The sequence below is a fragment of the Falco punctatus genome, assembly GCF_963210335.1.
Source record: "Falco punctatus genome assembly, chromosome: 6".
NCBI lineage: Eukaryota > Metazoa > Chordata > Aves > Falconiformes > Falconidae > Falco > Falco punctatus.
In genome coordinates, this window is record NC_137585.1 from 70,577,163 (window position 1) to 70,600,298 (window position 23,136).

General features: G+C 47.5%; 1 protein-coding gene across 1 annotated transcript in view; it reads left to right on the forward strand.

The window, feature by feature from the left end:
* The window catches only part of LOC308066324 (uncharacterized protein), a 117,807-nt gene extending 97,982 nt beyond the window's left edge, over positions 1 to 19,825 (forward strand). Inside the window, exons 75-87 of the mRNA XM_080393454.1 lie at positions 474 to 554; positions 1,723 to 1,776; positions 2,136 to 2,189; positions 3,033 to 3,095; positions 3,524 to 3,586; positions 5,037 to 5,153; positions 7,772 to 7,849; positions 9,074 to 9,127; positions 10,497 to 10,545; positions 12,027 to 12,064; positions 13,777 to 14,278; positions 16,958 to 17,029; positions 17,661 to 19,825. Of these exons, the coding sequence (XP_080249580.1) occupies positions 474 to 554; positions 1,723 to 1,776; positions 2,136 to 2,189; positions 3,033 to 3,095; positions 3,524 to 3,586; positions 5,037 to 5,153; positions 7,772 to 7,849; positions 9,074 to 9,127; positions 10,497 to 10,545; positions 12,027 to 12,064; positions 13,777 to 14,278; positions 16,958 to 17,029; positions 17,661 to 18,037 (1,602 nt within the window). The 3' untranslated portion in view covers positions 18,038 to 19,825. The remainder of the gene's footprint in view (positions 1 to 473; positions 555 to 1,722; positions 1,777 to 2,135; positions 2,190 to 3,032; positions 3,096 to 3,523; positions 3,587 to 5,036; positions 5,154 to 7,771; positions 7,850 to 9,073; positions 9,128 to 10,496; positions 10,546 to 12,026; positions 12,065 to 13,776; positions 14,279 to 16,957; positions 17,030 to 17,660) is intronic.
* The last annotated feature ends 3,311 nt before the right edge of the window (positions 19,826 to 23,136 follow it).

Genomic DNA, 23,136 nt, shown 5'->3' on the forward strand with positions numbered 1-23,136 from the left:
GCCTGGATCTGCTCATTCATCAAACCAAATGTCACCACGCAGCACTGCTTTCCTTGACTGATGGGTCTGAAACTGCAGATGCAGTGCCCAGGATTGCGCATCCCTCTAAGTCACTCACAGTGTATGCTAGCTGCTTAATGCCCTTGCTCCTGTTTGCAACCACAGCCATCACCACCTAAATTTTCTTGGCCCGAGACTACTCTTTAGCTGCTGTGTGCCTCTATTTCCCAAGCTGTAATTATAAATAAATCAACTCACAGGTTGCATTTGTAAGTGGCTTACAAACCCATGAGGAATGGGCGCTAAATCCCAGCTTCAGGTCTTATTGCTAGCCCTAGGGTAGCTTCTAGCCTCAGACTGCAGGAACATGAAACCTGGGCTCTTGCTATTGAGTTTTGATCCTAATGACTGTCCTCAGCCACCTTCCCTGCAAGAGCTGACACAGAAATTAATTTTTCTCTTTTCTTTGGCAGGGTGCAGCAGGTCTCAATGGGAAGAACGGAAACAAGGGAGCCAAAGGTGACAGAGGTCTTCAGGGGCAGAAGGGGAAGCCAGTGAGTAACAGGGAAGGATGTGGTTTGACTGGCAAGTAGGAGGCTCTGTGCCTTTTTTGACCCCAAGATCATTTCTCCTCACACACCCTGCATGCCTCATTACTGGAGTTAGGTTCTTGCTCAGCGTAAGATGAAATCACTCCCTAAACCTCCTGGAGAAGTCTCTAATGCACATTCTGGCCTGATCTTTAGGACAAGCCGTTCTCTGGATGCCAGCAGAGAATCTGTCCGTGTCACTAAGAACAGAATCCTAAGTTTTCCCATGTTTTTCAGCATGAGTTTTCCTTTGTTATTTACCAAGGCCCAAATTTCAGGTTCCTTCACATACCAAGTCCAGTTCTCCTCAATGCTGACCTGTCTGATGGAGATAGCAGGGAACAAAGCAATCATTTGCTAAAGCCCTTATGGACTTCCCTTTCCTGGGACAAGCTGGTTCTCTGTCACTACAGGATGCCTCCCTTGCCCCAAGATAAACTCCTGCACATGGATGGGATGTCAGCCCCTTATTGCTGAAAATGCATCTTCAAACTGATGCTCGGTGGGAACATGTCTTCCCTTTACTTTCCAGAAACAAGCTGAAATCTGTGGGTTTTCTTTTTTATTCTCCCATGAGAGAAAAAAAACCAAACAGTAGAAGATTGTGGGAGGGAGGAGGGAAGAAAGACCTCGCTGAACTTCATGAACATCCTCTAGATCATTCAGCTAGTGCCTGAAGGATCCAGACTTTGAACAACAAACTCATTTTCCAGGGGCAGTGACCAACAAAAAAGCTGAGGGAGACCATCCAACATTGCCACAGTGCAGGTCCTTGTGACTGTTGCCACTCCGTTAGCTCCCAAACCTCAATAACGTCTACACCAACAGAGGTCCACAAGGGTCATTTTCCAAACGTTGCCCAGCATAAGCTACAGACCCTGTGGTAACTCATCACAGCACTTCATCCCACTTTGCTAGCAGCCCTGTCACGGTCACCCATCTTCTGCAAGGTTGTTCCCTGTCCCACCCCAGAGCTGGCTGCATTTCTAGCATCAAGGTGACCGTGATCTTCAAGTTTTCAAGGAGCCTCTGGTGATTAAAACCACAATATAAATGCAAGGTGATGCTATCACCAGGGCTGTATTTTTTACCTTTCAGTCTGTACTTGATATGTTTTTCTTTTTTCATGTAGGGAGGAAAAGGTGATCCTGGGACCACTGGTGACATTGGGCAGAAAGGAACAAAGGTAGGAGATGGGCAAGATCCTGTGAAGTCTCCATTCTTGGAGATACTCAAAAGCTGTCTGAACATGGTCCTGGTCAACCAGCTTTAGATGGCTGTGCTTGAGCAGAGGAGTTGGACAAGAAGTCCTCCAGAGCTCCCTTCCAACCTCAACCATTCCATGATTCTGTGAAACAAAGGTTGCAACAAGCAGAGAAGAGAGCCCAGGCTCCAGGCTGCAGTGAGGCCAATAGCGAAGGATGCTGCAAGCAAGGGAAGAGCTTGCAGCACTGCATTGGGGTTAACCCTGTGCACATGCAGAGTTCTTCCCTCCTGCCCTCGCTTTGATTTAACATCACTACCTGTGATCTGCTTTCTCCTCAGGGCTTACGAGGGCTTCCAGGACGCATCGGTGCTCCTGGAGCCAAAGGCATCAAGGTGAGCTATGCCCAGCTTTCCATCCTGCTCTAGCCACCTCATTTCCAGCAGTGTTCCCAAATCATTCCCAGGATAGCATCACACATGAAGAAGCCACCGTAACTCTGGCAGGAGAAGTACTTCTTGGTAGTCTGGGGCTGCAGGCTGCAGCACAGGGGGACATAGCCATGCAGAGCAGGGAGCCATGGATGGAGAGGTTTTAAGGACCTCCCTTTTTTTTTTTTTTTCATCCCACTTTGCTAGCAGCCCTGTCATGGTCACCCATCTTCTACAAGGTTGTTCCCTGTTCCACCCACAGGAAAAAAAAACAACATATTGCAGGGAATTTTTTGATAAACTGGAGTAAAAAAAAAAAAGCACACCCTGCCCACATCCCCTCCTGGTCTGTGGCTAAGCAACTGCCTGAACTCAATTCAAAATTACTGCTGGACACATTGCTCCAATTGTCAACACCATTAGTCCTTCCTCTATAAACGGGGATAATGACCGTTAACGGTCTTTTTATGAAGGGTTTTGAAAAGCTTGATGAGAAGTAAGGGAGTCTGTTGACAGCTGAGCCAATGCGATATGTTCTTATTACTGTTGTTGTTATTAATATTTTACTTCATCAGCCTTGGCCTATTGGGTAAATGAACTACTGTTCAGTGACTTTCCCACTTACTTTCACGTAGGTGGGCTTGGAGTCAGAACAGTCTAAAATTTATACTGATCTGAAGTAAGACTTTGCCCATACTTAAGCTTTCTGTTACCAGGAGTGTCATCATGTTCCCCCTTCAAGTGTGTTTTCCCAGTATTTTAGGGGTTGTTTGTGCTTACAGCCATTCACTGCTTTTTCATCCACAGGGAGAAATTGGCAGCCCTGGAAAACCAGGGATCTCAGGATCAGATGGACCACATGGACCAAAGGTGAGTATCTAAATCATGCATCTGCCTACAAGTAAGAGGTTTACAAAAAGCTTTACAGATGCTGCAAATCCACCTCTACAACAGGCTTATTTCTTTCAAATGGCACAAACAGGATTATTCTGAATCTGTTCCTATAAACCAGCATAGATCTGGGTGAAGATGCTTGGACACTGGGGTGGGGACCCCTTGACTCAACTTCATCCATCCCAGCCCTGATCCTCCACAGGCACTATTGCATGTGTTGAGTAAAAGAGCTTTTTAATGAGTTTTTTTCGATCTCCTTGAATACCATCACTGTGCAGGCTGAGACATCTTGCTGGGTCACACTCAGTAAATAATATTGTAATCTGAAGAAAAGCCAATTCGTTCAGCCAATTGCAGCCTGGCCAAGTCTGCATTGGCTATGATTTTATCTTGGTTCCTTCCAGGGTGAACAAGGAGCATCGGGGGACGATGGTGCCTTGGGGATTCCTGGGGAGAAAGGAGAAAAGGTTAGTACTCACCAGACTGCATCGAGCTGCCATTTCTAAAAGAATAAATTTCACATCCATCAGATCAAGTTAACAAAATTATACACTTTCTACATCATAGGTACCCTTTCACTGGGCAAATGTCAACTGTCTGGAGCATTAAGGCTGGGACTGCAATTGGAAAGGGCAGAAGAGGGAGGTCTCCTTAAATTCACCCTCTGCTTGATGTACAAAACCCCAGACGGGTGCCTGCTTAGGATGTGGAAAAGCCATCCAAACCCTTGAAGTGGGATTAATTGTCAGAGTTTATTCAACACCACCATGCCCAGGGTAAAGGGTGCCTGAGATGCTGTGGGGCAGAAAAAGTGAATAACACTGTTGCTTCTGGGCACGTTGGGCATGGGAGTGGGAGAGGTCTCCAAATTGACCTGCTCCCAGGCTCTGCTCTCAGCTTGAGAGCAAGTCCCCACCTTGAACACTCCCCATCCCCCACCAATTTTCCTTCTCTGCATTGCTTAATTTTCCATTTTCTTCCCTAAAAGAACAGGTCTAAAATTTGTACCTTTCCATGGAGGGAAAAAATAGGGTTTCAGTTAAAGCAGTAGTTGTTTTGGAAAAAAAAAAAAAGGAAAGAAAGAAAAGAAAACCCCACAATAATCCCAGCAGCCTCCTCCATCAAGTCTTTTGGTGTTTTCCAGACCCTTAGGCCCTTTCACATTCAGCCCCACCATCTGGTCTCCAGCTGATCTGGGTTCTTAAAGAATTTGTTGCTTTTATTGACAACTCTTCTGGTCCTCATTCCCTGATGGTCATCTGTGTCAAACACTATGGGTTCTTCTCTTGTCAAGCAACATCTCTGGCTCACTGAGTCTCTGAGCTGTAACTGGTTGGTGGCTGGGAAATTATTCCTGGGGAAATACTATTCCCTTCCTCTCCTGTTCTTCTCTCCCACAAACGTCTGCTTTCAGCCCCTGATGAAGGTTGGGTATTGGGCTGACTGAAGATCTTTCCTGCTGCTGTGTTTAACGAAAGCCTTTTCTGTTCACAGCAGCTCCAGGAGAAAGCTCAACAGTGCAGTAGGAAACACGAGTAGGAAATTTATAGGCCAGCTCCTGGTAACTTCCTTTCTCCTCCTCAGGAGTCACTGTTTTTTCCGGAGTTACAGACTAAAGGACTCCACTTTCATATGAAGGGAGAGTTGGGCATTAGAAATTATTGGGCATCACCCCAGAGAGGGGGTATCCATGTCACCAAGCAGTGAGGTGCCTTCTGGAGAAGTAAAGATGGAGAGCAAAGTTGAAATGATCTCTACCATCCTACTGATGCTCTGTTAAACAACAGCACAACAACAGACACAGTAGAATGTACATGGTCTCCCCTTACTGCCAATGCCATGAAAGTCCCGGGTAACGTTTGACTGGCCCATCTCTAAAACTACCTGTGCTTGAACTGCTCTGTCGGTGATTCTCAGGGGGCCAAGGGAGTTCCTGGCTTGGGAGGCTTCAAAGGACAAATGGGATGGCCTGGGAAGACTGGAGTTGCAGGACCAGATGGACCTCAAGGGCCACAGGGTGAACCAGGGCCACAGGTGAGCAGCAAATGGCCTGTAGCATCCCCTGAACCCTGATGAGATCAGTACCTTACATCCTCATGTGACTTAGCACCCCAGATGTGGCCCCACATGTCACCATGTACACACACATACATCTGCCCTCTCGCCACCCTTACAAGCTGGCACTTGAGGTCTCCCACAGTGAGATGGCTACAAGATCTGTTGTCTTTCTGTGGGATCTTGGCCAACTTCATCTCTTGGTGCATTTATCACCAGAGGATTTTTTTTCCCCTTTCCTCTCTTCTTTTCCTATCTACAGTGTAAGATGTGACATCTCAGTGAAGAAAGAAAAGCTGATAATGTCAAGTTAACAGGGCATCAAATGCACCCCTCCTGTTGCTAATTATCTGGGGAGCAGAACACCAGTGTTTCGGAAGGAGCTGGTGGCTTTCAGACCCCGTTTGCTGGCCATAGTTAATAAGTGTTTTTGCATGCAAGACATGCTGAGTACCTTCTGAAATGTAACAAAAGGACTTGTAAATGAGGCATGCTAATACTGTTTATGAGCAGGAACCTGCTGCCTCCAGATTCTATGGTAATGAAGAGTGTCTTGCTGCTGCCAACACAATGCAGAGGGAAGATGCTAGAGATTAATGCTAATCACCCACCCTTAGACACCATCCATTAAGTAACGAAGAAACTTCCAAGTGAAAGAGGACTGGAAATGAAAATACCTTTCTCAGTTGTGCAGGTGGGACGGGCTGAGTTTCAGGCCTGGACAAGAGAATACGTAAATTAACATGAAAGAACCAAGAACAAAAGAAAAGTTGGAGTTGAGTAACTACCTGAAAGATGCAACTATTATCCATAAGTCTTCTGAGGGATAGTCCTGTTTTAACTCCTGCCGGCCTATGAGTCTGGCAGATATTTGGTGTGCCGTGTTTCACCCTTGGGTGATGCACCCCTATATAAGTATGTGTAAGGATATAATCCTTGTGTGTGTGTGTGTATACATATCTATATGTATGTATCAACTGCATGCACACAAATACACACATGGTTTGTCAAATACTTGAGTTTCTGCTAAACGGGAATTAGAGTGTGCTGTTGCTTTGAAAACAAGGAAAGGAGATAGAGACTCTGGCAGGATTTTCTTCTTTTAATCTTTTATGCCCTGCTGATTTATTTCAGCCAAATAATCCAAATTCCAATCACCAGTGATTATGCTTCACCAACTCAGAAGCACATTCAATAGCATGGAGAATTTAACTGATATGTAGCTGCATCTGACAGTTCAGGACTGTGCTGGTAAAGGCACACCAGTGGAAATTGCTTTGGATTTTGAGGGTAGAACTTGGGACAATTCAGAGCCAATTTTGTGTGAAAGTCTGAGTGAGTCTGAACCTTACTAGGTCAGCTGTCCTGGATCTCAAAGGTGTCCCTGTCCTAGAGCCCCTTGCAGGTCTTCTGACTTGGGTGGTGTAAAGGTGCCTGTGTAGACTTTATTGATTCTTAACCTGGTTTTCTCCCCATATAGAAAAGGGCATCAAATATTGGGCAAGCCTATACCTTGCTCTTTGGAGCCACAAAACAAAAAATAGCCAACATTGGTTTTAAGTCTTAGGAAAGAAGTGATTAAGGAAGGGAAAATGCAGGTGGTGCAGCAAGGTCCATGTTGCACTGATGGTCAAACTGAACATCTGTATAGTGTCCTGAGACATCACCAAATAAAGATTTGACCTAGAGCAATCTGCTTCATGGTACAAGGGCACAGAGGATGCTCTGGGCCTCTGGCATTGTCCAGCAGCCTATTGTTATGGCTGAATCCCACTCAGTGCTTCAGGACTGACAGGGCGATTATGGAACTGATTATGGAAGGCTCCAGAGCCTTCCCCTAAAGGGGTACAGGTGTAGAAAGACCCTTCCAGAACAACAGAAAATGGACTGGATACAACTTTAGACCATAGCAACAACATTATTCTTCTTTACCTTGCTCCCCAGGCTGTGCCTTGCAATGAAAAATGTATCAAAAGAATCACAGAAGGGAGGAAGGAGCCGAAAGTACGCGATCCCCTCATGTATGTTTAAAAGGGCTGGAAGTTTTGTTATTAGCAGTTACAAGCACTGCACGCTTAGAAAGCTGTGTATGAGATAATAAATGGCTTTCATTTGGACACTGATTAAAGAGACTGTGAGATGCCACTTTCTACACCCACGCTACTACTTGTCTTTTCTCTAAATTAAGAGAAAGTCCCTGGGTCTGAACTGCAGCAGCGAGGCCACCCTCTTTTCTAACATGGGAGGGTATTATCTCCACCTGTAAGTCCTTCTCCTCCTGCTGAGACTCCATTTCTCAAACTAGTGCCAGGACAGACAGTGTCAGAGAGAGAAAACTGCCCTCTGTTCCTGCAGCATCCATCCTTTCTGCATACCATAGGAAATGCCTTGTGGTTGCCCAGGGCAGAGGGGACAGAGCCCAAGGCCCTGATGCATCACATCTGATCTCTCTGTGGATCATCTGAGATCCAGAGGGCCCTGAGTATCTTCTCCTGATGCCTAGGTTGGGCTTTAGCGTAAAAACCCCAACCAGTGGTGTGGGTTATCTCTGGAGGGTGCCCAGGCATTGCTAACTGAGCTCTCCTTTTCTTCTCTAGGGTCCACGAGGGAGAAGAGGGAGGCCTCAGCTCTGCCTCAGAGGATCCCCGGGCATGGACGGGCAAAAAGGAGAAATGGTCAGTATGGGGATGAGCCAGCCTCATCTCCCAGTGAGGTTACTCACCGCCCTGCAGCAGTGCAGAGCTCTGCATTGGGGCTGGATGAACCCAGGCTGCTCTAGGTTGCATCTCTTGGCTCTCCAAATTTTGCAACAACAATAAGCCCAGCAAGCATTTTACTCCCAAGCACCAGACACTGGACATAGGTAATACTGCCTACACTTCTACCTGAAGGTATCTCTAGCTGGGACAGCCGCTGTGAGCCCTGTTGTTTTGTGTAAGACTTCTTTGGGAAAACACCATATTTTGTGCCAGCATATCCTCAGCTGTGCTTGCCATGGCAGACCAGGAGTAAAACAGTATTCAGTGCAGTACTTCAGTACAGAGGGGCAATGCTCAGCCTTTGAGTGTACATCAGAGGATATAAACAAGAGCTTAATCTCAAGATCTCAACCTGCAACCCATGTGCAGGGTCAGTCACTACACGTTGTGGGTGCTGCCAACACTGACTCAAGGGCATTTTTACATCAGGAGGTAGCATTGCATTAGCTCCATGTGTTGGTGGAGGGTAATGTGATTTCTTCTTGTGCTCCAGTCTCTGTAAGTGAGCATGGATTGAGAAAAATGACTATCACAGCTTTAATTTAGATCATTCTTCCTGTGCTCCTTTTCCTTCAATATTTTTTCGTATTTTTAATCAACAAGTCCAGTTTTCACCAGTTCTGAGCGGAAAATTGTTCAAGGTATTTTCTCCTAGCAGGCAGAAAGCCCTGTTGGCAAACCTCAGTATCTCCCTGTTCCATCTTTTCAGCACTGGGATTACAGTCCCAGTTGCAATCTTCTGCCTGGTCTGGTTCCCAGAGGTTCTCTGGAGTCCAGATCCTCTTCATGCCTCCACCTCAGATTTTGTGGTCCCTTACAAGTTCCAAAGAAACCTGACTTAAACTGTAATTGTTAACATCCTTATTGTTTGGATAGAGCAGAAATCCCAGAAAATCTGGGAGCCTGCATGCAGCTCTGCGATACACACTTTTGTTCTTGCTTCCTTGCACATGGACTAGTCCGTTCCTTTCTGCTCAGTGAGCTACTCACAGATAACCCTAAAATTTATAAGAGAACACGTGAGCCTTTTCCCCCATGTCCTTTCCTAATGTATCTTTTCCTCTCTAAGGCACACTTATTCTTGGAGCATTTAATGGTCAATCTACTGAGCTTTTGTAATGACTTAAGTGTTTTTAACAGGGTGAAAATGGTCCAGCTGGCCAGAAAGGAGAAAAGGGAGATCCTGGTCTTTCTGTGAGTACTTTAGCCCAAGATCACATCCTATTACACAGAGCTGAATAGAGAAAATAGGGTAAACTGCCCCTCAGAGGTATAGGGGAGGAGGGAAATTCTGAGAAACAGATGAATTCAGAGAGTATCTGGGAAATGAGAGTGCTGGTCATTACCCAGAGACATCAGACATGCACAGGCTGGGGTGGGAACAGTGCTGGCCTGTAGGATGCCAAGCCCAAACAATGACCCAGAGCCCGAGGCACATTTCTTCTCTCCCTTCCTCCCCATGATGCTTAAAATACCTGCTTGGCAGATAAGTGCCAATGCCTCAAGGCTGATCAAATACAAAGGAAGAGCAGGAGAGAGAAAAGTGCCCCATTTTTAAAGTGGTTAGGGAGCTGACATTGCTACAAAAGCTGCTGCTCTGAGTTTATAAATCCTGAAGGAGTGGTTGACCCACATGGGTCAGAGCAAAATCGCTGTTGCAGCTCCCCTAACATTGGAATCTCCATCGTGTTGCCTGAGCAAGTGTCTTTTATGGCACTTGACTGATACAACATGGTACTTTCATCTTTCCAGTGTGTGGAGGCCAGGCAGGATTAGTTATAGCATAGGTGTTATGGGCAAGGGTGCCCTATGTGTGGGCTGCTGAAGAGCCCAGCTCCCTACGTAGAAAGTGCCCCAAAATTTGTCATCCCTACAAAGGATGAGAGGTGGTGACCATGCGAAGTGCAGTAGGGACACAGCCAACACACATGGAAGATGCTTAGCTGAAACAGTGGCAGTTGGTTGGCCCAGGGGTGAAGTATAGACCCAAAGTCCATGAGACCAGATGTTTTGCTCTGTGGGGAATGCCATTAGCTGGTAAAGAGGCAGAGAACAAAATGAGGTGCCGCTACATCTCATCTAAACCTAGTGCTACAGCCCATTTTGATGTGTCAAGCCTGTAGTATAATTTGAGTAGCCCTTTTGCATGGATGCAGGTGGCTTGATGAAGCTTCTCAGAGATAAGGGACATCTGAGAGACCATGGCCTCAGGGACAGTGCCAAAAGGGTTGGGGAGACTCCTTGGAAAGCCAACCCAGGCTTGAATTGTGCCATGGTCCTCACGCTGGGCTGGAGATCCCAGCTCCTCATGGCAAGAGAAGCTGGCTACAGGATGGCCATGACTTTGCAAAGGGAATCATTTCCCTGATGAGCCACAAATCTTGAACTGAGGTCCCTATGGCACCACATGTATGTCTCTGATCTCAGCCATACCTAAGTTGAGGTGGTTTCACCAGAGGCCACCTCTGGTGGGGCAATCAGTTTTGAGACAGGGCACAGAGTGGAGGGAGATGGTGCCAGGTAGAAAAGCACTGCTAACCTCTGCTTTTCCCCCATGGCACAGGAGGAGGAGGTGAAGGAGGTGGTCAGGAGTGAAATGAGAGGCAGATGCGGTAAGTTTGCTGGCAAGCCATGCTCAGGGCCACCATTCTGACATCTGTCAGCAACTAAATTGGAGCAATTTGAGTGCCGGCACATGCTGGCTCAGCAGAGCAAATAGCACCCCATTAGCAGCAAGTGGAGACTCATTGCCTCTCCACGCTCAGAGACAAGTGCGGGCTTCTGGACCACAAGGTCTCTGCCATAGTCCTGACCTGCTACTCAAACTCTTAATTTTTTCCCTTTAAACCTCCTGTCTTCACATTTCTTCCCCTGTGGTTTTGTCAGCAAAGCTTCCCTCCCTGGTCATCTCCATTTCCCTGCTGATTTGTGAAAGGCACTGGGTCACAGCAGAAAGTTTGGAGCTGCGTTTTTCCTAATAACAACCTTTTCATTACTGTCTACTTTGTGGCACTCTTGACACACAGACCTCTCCTCTCCAGTGCTGAATAACTGCCAACCAGTGCCACAACAGTAACAAAACCTACCCACGTTTAGGAGTGTTTTTACCCCAGAATCCCAGCATCACAAGGCTGTCAGGCTTTCAGGACCTTGCTTTCCTTGCCCTGGAGAGGTCCAGCTACTTGAGGGCCAGCAAACAGCTGCCCCACTCCTGCCTTATTCCATGGGGTCTGCCTATGGCCAAGGAGGACTTGGGCTCACCATCCCTTGCCAAGATGCTTCATCCATTAAGCTGGAGTTGCACTCGTTTCTGCCTAGAGACGTTAGGGGGCACTTGAAGGCTTTGAAGAGGGGGGAAAAAAGGGTGGAAAATAGTTCGTGAGAGCATGTACTGCCTGTAAAATTGATTTTGTGGAAAAATCTTACAGGGAAAAAAGAAGTAGCAAACAAACTATGCCCTGTCTGTCTTATGTTTGCAGATTGTGGGGATGAGTTGGGAAGGATGCTTATGGAAAGGGACAAGGCTGCCAATACCTGCACAGAAATGCATGTGAATTCATGCAGTAGGGTAAAAGATGTTCTCCTTGCCCCAAAACATCCTGAAACTGCAAGTGAAAAGATGTTGTTAAAAATAAGTCCTTTTATCTGTGATCCAGTGCAGAAAATGACCCTGGATCACCAACTGCTTTTAGGGGGGCAGCATTCCTTGAGAGGAATATGAGATGAGAGGGTCACCAAGAGGTTTTCTGCTTCCACCCACTACTGCAAGACAGAATCAAAGCTGTTCCTGACACCCAGCTTTAAAAGCTGCACTCACAGGAACACCTCTCCCTGCCCACAAAACAGATCCTGTTGCTCCACCATCCCAATCAACATGATAAGCTCCAGTGAGGTGCTTACAGTGCAGGTGTCTGTTTATCTTTTAAGTTCCTGGTGTGGAGCTCTAATCTATATGGTCTACAGAGTCTGGACAGCCAATGTGTCAACCTCAGGGTAGACTCCCCATGTTCAGGCAGGGGCTCATCCTCTGTGCTTCAGGGAGGCCTTGGTTCCTCCATGTGGGCAAGTGACGCAGGGTCTCATTTTTCCACAGAAGATGCTGAACCAGTTTATGGGTCTCATCTGGCCATAGTAGGTTTTAAAGACACTTAGCTCTCATGGAAGCACTTAGAGGAAATCTTCCAGCTTGGGATCTGATCCTCATGCCTGAGTGTTGATCTAGTTGCCCATATATAAACTGGATTACATAGCCTGCTGGATCCTCTCTATGGGCACAGGTGTCTTGAAGGTCTGTGTCATGTCCGTCAACACAGCTTTGATGTCTCAGTTACCCTGGGACATCCCATCTAACCTGAATGTTTCCTACTACATTTCAAGGCCATCATTAGACCTGGAAAGGGTCCCTCATCACAGCTTGGTTTTAATGTTTTAAACAGGAATAGACAAAGGAGGAACTTCAGAGCTTAACTAATTTGCAGTGAACTCATGTTCTCCAGGAATGGATTTGCTTTAATTTTTCCTTCATAACTTTTAATATTATATGATTTATGAATTTTTTTAGCCTTCATAAAACATTGTTTCATAGTGATGAAAGTAGAGCATTCTACAAAGCAAGGACTATCCAAACAGAGAGGTGGGTCAAGAAGCAGCATCCTTGCCCTGGATGTAAGAAACCAGTACAGACACAGGTGACTGGAGTAGCTGGGAACTCTCTTGGTGTGGGATATTCCAGATTACACTAGACATGAGATAGTTGTTTCCAGGCTCTGTTTCTCCTCCTGCTCTGTGTTTAGAAAGCAGATCTGTCAGGGTAGAGAACATCTCTCCCTGATGTCTATCCATGGTTCTGTACCTGGAATCCTGCCCTTGCCCCAAGGCTCCATTTGCTTATGTAATGTAAATAAATCAGAGAAAATTAATCCTGCACTGTGAATGATCTTGGACAGAGCAGCCTACATGCTCCTGCAAAGGACAACCCTTGCTGAAGTGTTTTGCCTTCATGACTCCGGTGTTACACAAGGACCTTTGCCTGTTATCTGGGTGGTCAATCCTTCAGCCAGGAGCATGTGGTCCTCTCCATCCCTCATACTCAGACCATCATTTAGAATTAAGTTAGCAAAGGAAAGCAAAGCTGGATCAAAACCACAGTGGATGCACCACAGAGCATTAATCTGGAATGGATTCAGTCTGCAGGTCCACATTGCTTCAAAACAGGTTTCTGGGTTTTGCACAGCCAGGCTCTACTAGATCTACTGTCCTCTACCTGCAAACTCTGTACATCCGTCATAAAACCAGAACTCTTAAAATATCTTCTTTGCTAACATGCTTGCTAGCCTGGTCCAGATCATGCTTGTCCCTCAAGGCACTGAGCATCAGACATGCCCAGTATGAAGGATGTTGGAGCCACAGCCTCAAACACATCCAAACACAGCTGGACACGCATAACTTAACTAACTCCTTTTGTGGATTCACAACCTTTTAGTTAACAAGTCTTACTGGTGAAGACTGGCAGTGCTTAGCACCTCCGGTGACCTATCCTATGGAGATGCTGATCCAGCAGCATTTAATTATCCATGTTGTTTTGATTATGACTCCATCCCAACTGACACAGGAAACATGTCCATGCAGTCATGGAGGTCCCATGAATGCCCAGCACACTTCTTGGGAACCACTTCCTCAAAACCAGCTTTTATTCTGAATAAGTTTAGCATATCCCCTGCTCCCTTCCTTGAGAAGCCAGTAGATGGTACAATCTCTCCTTAATTGTTTTCCCTTCTCTATATGTGTATATGTGATTTGAAAACAGGTTTCCTACCTTGACCATGTACCCCAGTGGTCTGTAGGCTTTGCCCAATGAAACACTGTGTTGTGACTTGTCTCCTACACTGTGTTGTTCAATGGCAGTAATTTTGTTGAGCTACAACCATTTACCAAAGCATGGTCGCTTTCAAACTGTGGGACCAGATTTCATCCTCACTGACCCAGCAATTAAATCCGCAGGTCTGGAGGCAGCTGAAATCAACAGGCAGCTCCAAGGGTATTTTCAGCCTCAGGAACACAGCAGAAAAGATGGTGAAAGCCAAGAAGAAATGCTTAATAAAACTCAGAGCATGACCACATTGGCTTCAGTGAAGCCCTTCATGGAGCCAACTTCACTTATTGCAGGTAAGTGCAGCTGCGTGGCTACATGCTTTCCTTCCTTCCAACCATGGCAACTGGTATCTTCTGGAGCACTCCGTGAACCCAGTGCTAAATCCTGTTCCCTGGGGCTGGGCAGAAATAAGGCAGTGATGGGATTTCCATTGAGAGCTCCCATGCTGTGGTGCCCTGGTGCTGAGAAGGGCTGATCTGTGGCTTGGAGATGAGGTAAGCTGATGCCCCTGGAAGGGGTGATGGGTGAGGAAAAAGCCAAATACGCATGGCCTCAGTGATGATCACCACTTCCAAAAGGATGCATTTTGAAAGGCTGGAAGACGGCAGCTGTTTCAGGCTTATTTTGTCTCCTCTTTCCCCTCCACGTCCTTTGCAACTTCTAGTGAAACTTTGTACCAGCCAGAAATTACATCTCTGAGACCAAACATCCAAGCTATAACAGACTATTTCTGCCCAGGGCCTCATGAACCCTTTAATGGGTAAAACTACTGATTATAGCTAACAGAAAAAACAACCAATTCTATTTCTGTCCCTTTGTGGTGCCTAAGAGAGAGGGGGAGAGAGAAGGGCCAAGGTCCTGCCCTGAAGACATATGAAATACAGCCCTGCCTGTACATGAACACCAGTGAGTGGCATCTCCTCACACTGCATCTCCCTCTACACCAGGCAACGGGACAGGGCAACAACGTGATTCAAGACTGGACACACTTTTAGGTATTATCAAGCTCCCAGTAGGATCCTGAGCAGCACCAGGCAGCTGAGGTGCAGCCATCATTTTGGGGATGAAGGCTGCTGAGCCACAGGAAGGTGAACTAAGTCCTGCTACTTGCCCATGAGGTGGAGGGAGGTTCATGGCCCACTCTGTAGGCACAGCTGATGGGGTAGTTCCTCAGGAGGCACCATGACCACCTTGGGATGCAGTGGGACACAGTGTCCTGATGGAAAAGCCCAGGAGATGAACCTGATGGATACATGTAAATCCATTAGTGCCTGGCTGAGAATGGTCATCTTTCCAGGGAGAGGACAGGATGGGGCAGTTTTGGCTGCATTTCAGGTCATCTACCCTTTCTTCTGACCATGAACCACTGTAGTGAGCATTACAGTGAGGGAGTGCTCGGCTCAGCTTCGTGCAGACCTGATAATCAATCCAGTTCCTTTGGCACAGAAGAGCTACCAGTCAGATATCCTCTTTCTCCTGTACTCATGGGATAGTGGAAGTTGAGTGGTTTTTCCAGGTCCTATGGGTCTCCCTGTCCCCTGGGATGCTGAAGGAAGCAATAAGCAGCCTTTGACATGACTGACTTGAGTGGTGTCTGGGTAACTGCCTTAAATTTTAGCAGTAACCTGAAATGACCTTCATGCAGAGGGACCCACATCAGCTGCCCTCCTCCAGGTCCATCACATCTTCAAATTCATGCCACAGCCTCCCATGGACCCTCTGACCTCCTCAACAGGGCTTTGAGTGTTGATTTATAGGAGAAACAGAGTGAAAATATGATGCAGAGTGCTGGTGGGGCGGGGAATAGGAGATTGTAGGCCTGGTTGTGGAGGGCTTTCTGCACTTGGTGCTCAAAATCCAAAATCCAAACACACTGCAAGACACGGCAGACTCAAAAAGAGTGTCCAGACACATTTCTTGCAATTCAGCAAGTCAGAAATTAGTATGTGGCTGCTCAGATTTTGTCACCAGGAGGAGGGCTGGGTAGCATGGGTGGAACTGCCATTGACCCAGGCAGGTGGATGGCACCAGTGCTCTGTCTCAAAGCAGCTACTCACAGAGCCAGATGCCTATCAGTAGAAGGGAACCATCTAAAATGCAATGTCCTGTGCCCCCGCAATGGTCCTGCACAAACTCTGGCCCTCCAACATGTACAGGGCAAAGCTTTCTGCACTGGCCGTGTGGCATCTGAGTGGCTCATCAGCACAAAAGCTGGCCAGTCAGCTCACCAGCTGGCCAGTCAGTACATGTATTGACCAACCATTACTTCTACTCTAGAAATAATTTTAAAAAAATAAAATCACGTTACACTTTCATACAGAGCAAGACACCCCAATGTTACATACTTTTACAGCCCAAAACAAGATGTTAACCTACAGTTTATGTGTATTGACCTTTATTACCCATGATGGCCCTTTCCCAGAGCTTTGGGAAGAGTTTTAAGTCAAACTCATTGATGATGACCTCCATTTTTCCCCCCATGTAATCTGCTAAGGACCAAACAAATCCCCCAAACCCAGCTAAGCTTAGAACTGCACCCCACCTTCCTCCTGCCCGCCCCCCAGCACTCTCCTGATGTTTGTGGCGTATGTCAAAGACATCATCCATCTGGATTTAAACTCACTTTATATCAAGGCAGCATTTGGGATCTGGGTGGTTTCAGATCGATGGGGCACACCACATGTTATTGAATCGCAGCTGCAGCCGTCGCCAGCCAACAATCCCATTACAGCCCAGGTCTGAGGCAGGAGGGCTCATAAATCGCTCTGATAAGCGATGAGTGTGGATAGGCGCCCTAAATGTTAACAGGATTCTGCAATTGGAGGGTTATTACTACCAGATTACAATCGCTCCTGGCTTTTCAAAGCTCGCAGATTTACAAAACTCCAGCCTGACATTTATCTCCTGCAAACAACCACAAATACTTCCATTTTCTCTGACTAACACCCAACCTTTCTGACTGAGTTGTTTAACACCATTAAGAATTTTATTGCTGCCGGTTTCTCCCTCCCCTTGCCAATTGCTCTGTGACATTTATTAAGAGAACTTGTTAGCCAGCGGAAAGCCATGTAAGGCTCCAATGATCTATATTTAAAAGGTGGGTAATTTGTTTGCATGCCCTCGTTATGTGTGATTTCCATTTGCTTCCCCAGCAGCTCCCCAGGCACAGCAGATAACGGGTCCCTCTCAGCACAAGCGCCGAGAAGCCCACAGCCAATTACCAGGTGAAATGCACTGAATTAAGTGACATTTAGTGAAGTCACTTCTTGGGTGGGAAGTGCTTTTTGGCACTGAGATCAGGGGGACATGGCACTGAAGGAGTTACACGTGCCAGCAAACAGAGACTCAGAACTCAGTTTTGGGTTTGACTTAAAAGCAGCTGGTTTTGCCCCAAGATGTATAGCTGGCAGTGAACAAACCGGAGGGTGTTTTCACCCAGTCCAGTGTGGTCCAGCCCCACCAGCAAAATGCACAGTGAGAGTTCCCCAGGCAACACCCCGACTGCAACCACCCCTGCAAAGACCCCCCAAGGACCCAGGGGTTAATCATCCTCTTGCAAAACATCAGAGACCACTAAGATGGGCACCACAGGGGCAGACAGTGCCATGGAGCAACAAGGAGCCTCATGCTCATCCCACTATGGAAATACACTGCCAGATGCCCTGCCTTGGTCCTTGCTGCCTGCTTTGCTCTGCCAACCCCATTACCGTGTGGTAAAGTGGTGACTGTGGGGCAGTGGGGGGTCCCTGGACCAGCCCCACTTATTTGTGCAGGGAGGGATGGGGGTGGCAGAATGTGGCCTTTTCCCACCCGGGTCCAACACATGAGTGGGGGTTTGGGGGTGTTTCCCTGCAGCCCCTTGCCTGCAGCCAATGGACGAGGGTTCCTGCCAGCACTATGCCCTGCTCTGGTATTACCACGCAGAGGCAGACACCTGCCGACCCTTCATCTTTGGGGGATGCCGAGGAAACAGCAACCGCTTTGAAACCAAGTGGAAATGTGAGCGGCGGTGCAAAACCTCAGCAGGTAAGGCAGCTCCTGAGCCCTCCAGCCCTCCTCTTCCTCCAGCCAGGAGTGAGGTCAAAACAGGAAAACCTATCCACCACCTGCCTACGGTGGCACATTGCCTTATGGTGCCCCACCAGAACCAAGAAAGGACTTGGAGGAGTGCCTGCAAGGTCTCATTCCCCTCCCACTCCCAGCTCACTTTGGTCCCCTCCAACCCCTCCTAGGAGCTCCTGGACATCTCATCCCTCAGGCCACATCCACTGATGGGATGTGGGTGGACTTGTGGGTGATGAGACGTGTCCATCTGGGCATCAGCACTGGGTTCTGATACTTTGCACTCCTCAAACTCAGTCACCTTGTGTCTTCTGAGAGCTGAGGTTTGCAGGACTTCAGGGCCTAGTGCCCTCTGAACCCTCAACTGCTTCATCCAAGCACCTCTAGCATCTCCAGCCATCAAGGACTCCAGGCAGAGCCTGAAGCTGGTGGAGCTGCCCTAATCTGGGCAGTCCCAAACATCCCTGCATTGAAGTAGCACCTCATCCAGGGGTTCAAAGGGGAAAACTCACTCCTGGAAGCCCAGATGGGCTCCCCTTGCCAGATCTAGTGTTGGTGGGGTCAGCCTGCATTGCTCTTCCTCATCACCAGGCATGTGGTAGCTCACTGCAGGGGAAATGTGTTCCTGCCAGCCCCTACTGCCAAGCAGTACATGAGCAGTGGCTGAAACCAGCCTTCCTAGAAAGATGCTCCTCTCTCAGACTTCCTTCTGTCTGGAGACAATCTCTCTGGGCATCAGGAGAAATGATTCTCCACAATACTTTAAAAAAAACCAAAACAAAACCTCCAGTGAGGTTCACCTTCTCTGTTTTTGAAGGCATGTTAAAAAGAGAAAGATTAAAGGGAGAGATCTGTAATTTCAGGTGCATTTCAGAGTTTTCAGGTGGTCTGTGTTTTGTTGATTGTTTTTGAGATGATCACCTATTATGCATAATCAATAGCATCGCACAGGCTGTTATCATCCACTTCAATCTTTCTGATACGCAATGGACTTTCACATCCTGGCCTTCCTATTCTGCAAGGAAGAAGGCAGTGCAAATACTTACTGCTCTAAGTCCGGTTTAAGACAGGCAATGCCATCCTTGGAGAGCTGAAGTGCTCTCTGGGGAGAAGGAGTACACACTGCCTGGCCAGGAAGGAAGGATTTGCTGCCCCAGTGCAGCCAGCCCAAACTGGGTGCCCTTTCGGGTCCCCCTGTGCTGCAAGTGTCAGCATCTCTCCTTGGGCTCCGTGGGGAGCTCTTCTTTGCTTGTTGACCATAAGGACTGTCAAGGTAGACCCGTTGACCCATTTAGCCTGGCCAGTGCCCACGATTTGTGGCCTGCTTCTTTGCAATGTACTGCATGAGGGGAAGCCACTCTCAGTGCTTTAAATCCAGGCACGGGTAGCAAATAAACCTCTTCCTGGCCAACACCTTACCCCAGGGCATAAGCATTAAGAGACAGTGTAGGCTTCACCAAGGAGCTGTAGATACCTCCAGCACTGTGTCTGCACTCCCTTTCTGGGGAGAACCAACCACTGGGGCGTAAGAGTCATCCAAACCCAAGCCAGGTCCATGGGTCCTGTATGTGCCCATTTCTCCTGACTGACCCCAAATAGTGCCAGGAGCTGGCCCAGACAGAGACATTTGCTTTACGGATGTCTGACATGTTGTGACATGACCTGTCATAGCCAATCCCATAGTGTCAGGGACGTCCCCACTCATTGTGAGCATGGGAGGTCCAAGAGGGAGCCCAAGCTGCAGCCAATCTCCAACGTCCCCTTTGTTTTCTCTTTCCTCACTTGTGAAAACCAGTCAGAGGGAGGTGATCAGCTGCAATTGCCTTGTTTAAACCAAAGAGAAATGGAGCTGTGAGAAGTCTCTCCAGGACACCTCGGAGACTGGGAGAGCAAGACAACCCATTTAACGTGAAGAGGCAAGGGATGCTTGAAAAAAAATGTTGGAAAACTGTAATTATGAGCAGGAAATAAAGTGGTATGAGGAGAGAGAGACATCTGATTGCTCAGAAAAGCCGAAATGTCCAGAGGCTCAGGACTGCACCACTCACCCTGCAGAACTACTGTGCAAAACCAGGTAACACATACGCCTGGGTTTATTTTTGTAAAATAAAAGTGTGTTAATGCTGTTGTGTATAATTCTAGTTCATAATTCACCTGGAAGCAGTAACTCTTTGAGAAAGGCAGAGAGAAAAAATTATAGAAATAGAAATAGGAATTTCTATTTCCCCATGTTGGACCGTGTGGGCAGGTTGAGCCCCATCCCATGGCCTCTCAGCTTGACCTTAAACCCTCCATGGCCTTTAGCAAGTCCCACCTTCTCCTTCACTTGACCATTCCTTGGGAAGATCCGAAACTGTACAGTAAGAAGAAAACAGGGTTCAAAACCAGGCTTCTCCCTGCAAAATGCCACCCCCAGGTCCTCAAGGTGTTCGGAGCTGCTGCCCGGAGAGGTGTGGAAATCCAGCAAGTTGGAGGCTAAGCCTCTGCATTTTGGTGGGCACATGGACCCAGCTGAGGAGTCCTATCCAACAGCATCTCCTCCAAGTGCACACTATGGCACAACATGCCAGCCCCTGGGAAGGGTCACAGCAGTTCCAATGGCATGGAATTCTCTCCTGGCTTTTGAAATTTTTACAGTTTGCCAAAGAAAGAGCAGAAGAAAAATGCTGTGCCTTTCCCATGAGCAAGGAAAGTTGCTGTTGAGTTGCTACCAGGTAGGAAACCTGGAGTCTAAAAATGACACCTCTGAGATGTGGTATGGGCCAGCTGACCGTGTCACTGCTGCTCATGTTATCGGCTTGGTGGGACTCTCCCCAGTATTTTGGTGCCAGCATTTTGGCCTCCGAGTCCTTTGTCTGGGGAGCCCTGCTGTGCCCTGGCAAGGTGAGCATCCATGGGTGCAAGCTGCAATTCCTCTCACCATAACAGGTCCCCAGCAGACATGCCCAGGATTTCTGTGAACAATCATTCTTATGTCCCATATAAACAAAAAAATATTTTCATTGAAGAATGTACATTGCATTGCATCTTCAAGGATTGCACTGGAACTGCCTTTCCTCCCCCAGACACCCTTGGTTGGGAACATAATGGCTAAATGAGGATTCATGGTGGAATGGGATTGCTGGGGACATGGTTAGGAAATCAGTGGGTTTTATTAAAAATTTTCTGCACAATTTGCCAAGGCTGAACTCAGATTTCCCTGGTTTCTGAGTCGCCTCATTGCTACTGGTAGCATAGGTAGAAGGATTCCCCTTACCCACAATGTCCCAGGAACCGAGGAAAGACAAGCAGAGCTTTCTGGGATCTTTTTTACTTTAAAAAAATAAAATAAAATAAATAGAATTTGGTATATGTTGGCAACGATACAAGTGCCATTTTCAGACTGACATCTCCAGGCTCTCCTCTTGAAATGATGTTCTGTATCAAAATGTACTTTGGCAAGAAAAATATTCCCTCAGAAAAGAAATAAGATGTTCCCAGCTGAGCAAAGCAGTGGGCTCAGTGTCACCCAAAAGAAAGCATTTACGCACTTCCAGGTACGGCCACGGCATCGAGAAACAGATGTTTTTCTGAGAAACACTGTACATTTTCACATTTCCCCGGCATCTCAGTGATAAGGGACACTTCACGAGGAAGGCTGCATGATGCTGATGTCTGCAGAGCCCCGGCTGGACTGGGGAGCTCACAGGGTGCCTGGCTGTGCAGGTGTTGCAGCTGCTGACCCTAGAAGACACAGAGTGACATGAACTCCAGCTCCTGCATCAGCCCAGGAATGTTGAGACCATCCGGGTAAGCAAAGCATTTGCAACCACCAGGAAAAAACACTTTGTTCCTAAATTGCATTGACAAAAATAATCCTTGTGCACAAGAAAAGGGAGCCCTAATGTAGCGCCAAGACCCACAAGTTCAAGTTCATTTGTCACCCTAGTATGAAAATCTTTATTTAGGTGGGCCTTTGCCAAGGGTACAAGTTGCTGAACACCCAAATTGTGCAGAGGAAACAGCATTTTGGAGCCTTGAAAGCGGGGGGGGGGGGGGGGGGGCGGAGGAACTTAGCCATATGAAAGGCTGGGGATGCACTTCCAGAGAGGTTCCCTCACATTGATTTGATTTGGGATATCTTTGCTTGCAAACCCCTGTGCTCCAAACAGTCCTTTCTGATGCAAACTAGCCCATGGCTGGACTGAAGCAAAATTATCTGTATGGGTAAAAGGGGACACATTGTAAACACAGAGTTAAGAAATGACCAATAGCCCAATTAACATTTTAACAGTGTCATAGTTCTCACTATTTAATTAATACAGAAAAAGCTCATTAATAATATTTATTATTGTAAGAAAGAAAACCTTGGCATCTCCCTTTTCTCTGGTGTGGGGCTCACCCTGCAAGTATCCCTGCAGTGAAGACACCAATGGCCTCTAGCAGAAATACCAGGTTGTCGTGCTTGAGCAGCCACCATCAGCTGACCCAGGGTGTGAGGTCAGTTCAAAGCTTGTGGTGTTTTACTAGTAACAGCAGAGAGAGAGAGAGAGAGAGAAAGAGTGTGTGTGCGTGTGCGTGCACGTGCGTGTGCATGTGTGTGTGTGTGTTTATGGGGCTGCAGTAACTTTGCACCAGCTCTATTCTGACCCGGTTCTGGATGTTCCCACACACCTCCCTGTCCTTGGCTCCTCTTGGGATTTTCAAGACTGTGTGTTACCCAGGGTCCAGCACTTGGCCAGCCCTGCCCAGGTCCATGGGGATTGGCCCAGCAAGGTAGGAAGGTTTTCCCAAGGAGGGGGTTTAAAAAGAAAGGCTTTGGGTTGGTCATCAGAGGAAACTCTAAACTGGGCCTCATCCTACCAAGCCAGCCTGTGTGTGGCTGCACCATCTGTGGTGATATGATGATACATGGGGCATATCTACACCCTACAGACTGCCGCTTGTGTGGATTTGGTGTGCAAATCACCCGATGTCCCCAGCACATGGCTCAGGGTCATTAGATGGCCTGTCCCTGTCCCACAGCTTGGCTGGCATTGCATTCATTCAGCTCCTTAAATCCTCCCAGGACATCTTTTGGGCGTTTGCCCCCAAGCCTTGTCTCTGCCCTCCCTGTGTGCTGCAGTGTTGGGTTCCCACCAGGACAATGGAGATGTTTCCAGGAGATGTTTCCAAGAGCCTTTCTCCAATTCAGGGTGCAACAACATCACCTCCTGCGAACCATTGCCACCAGCCAGCTCATTAATAACTCCAAGTGGCACTTATTTATCAAAACCAAGAGGAGAAAGAC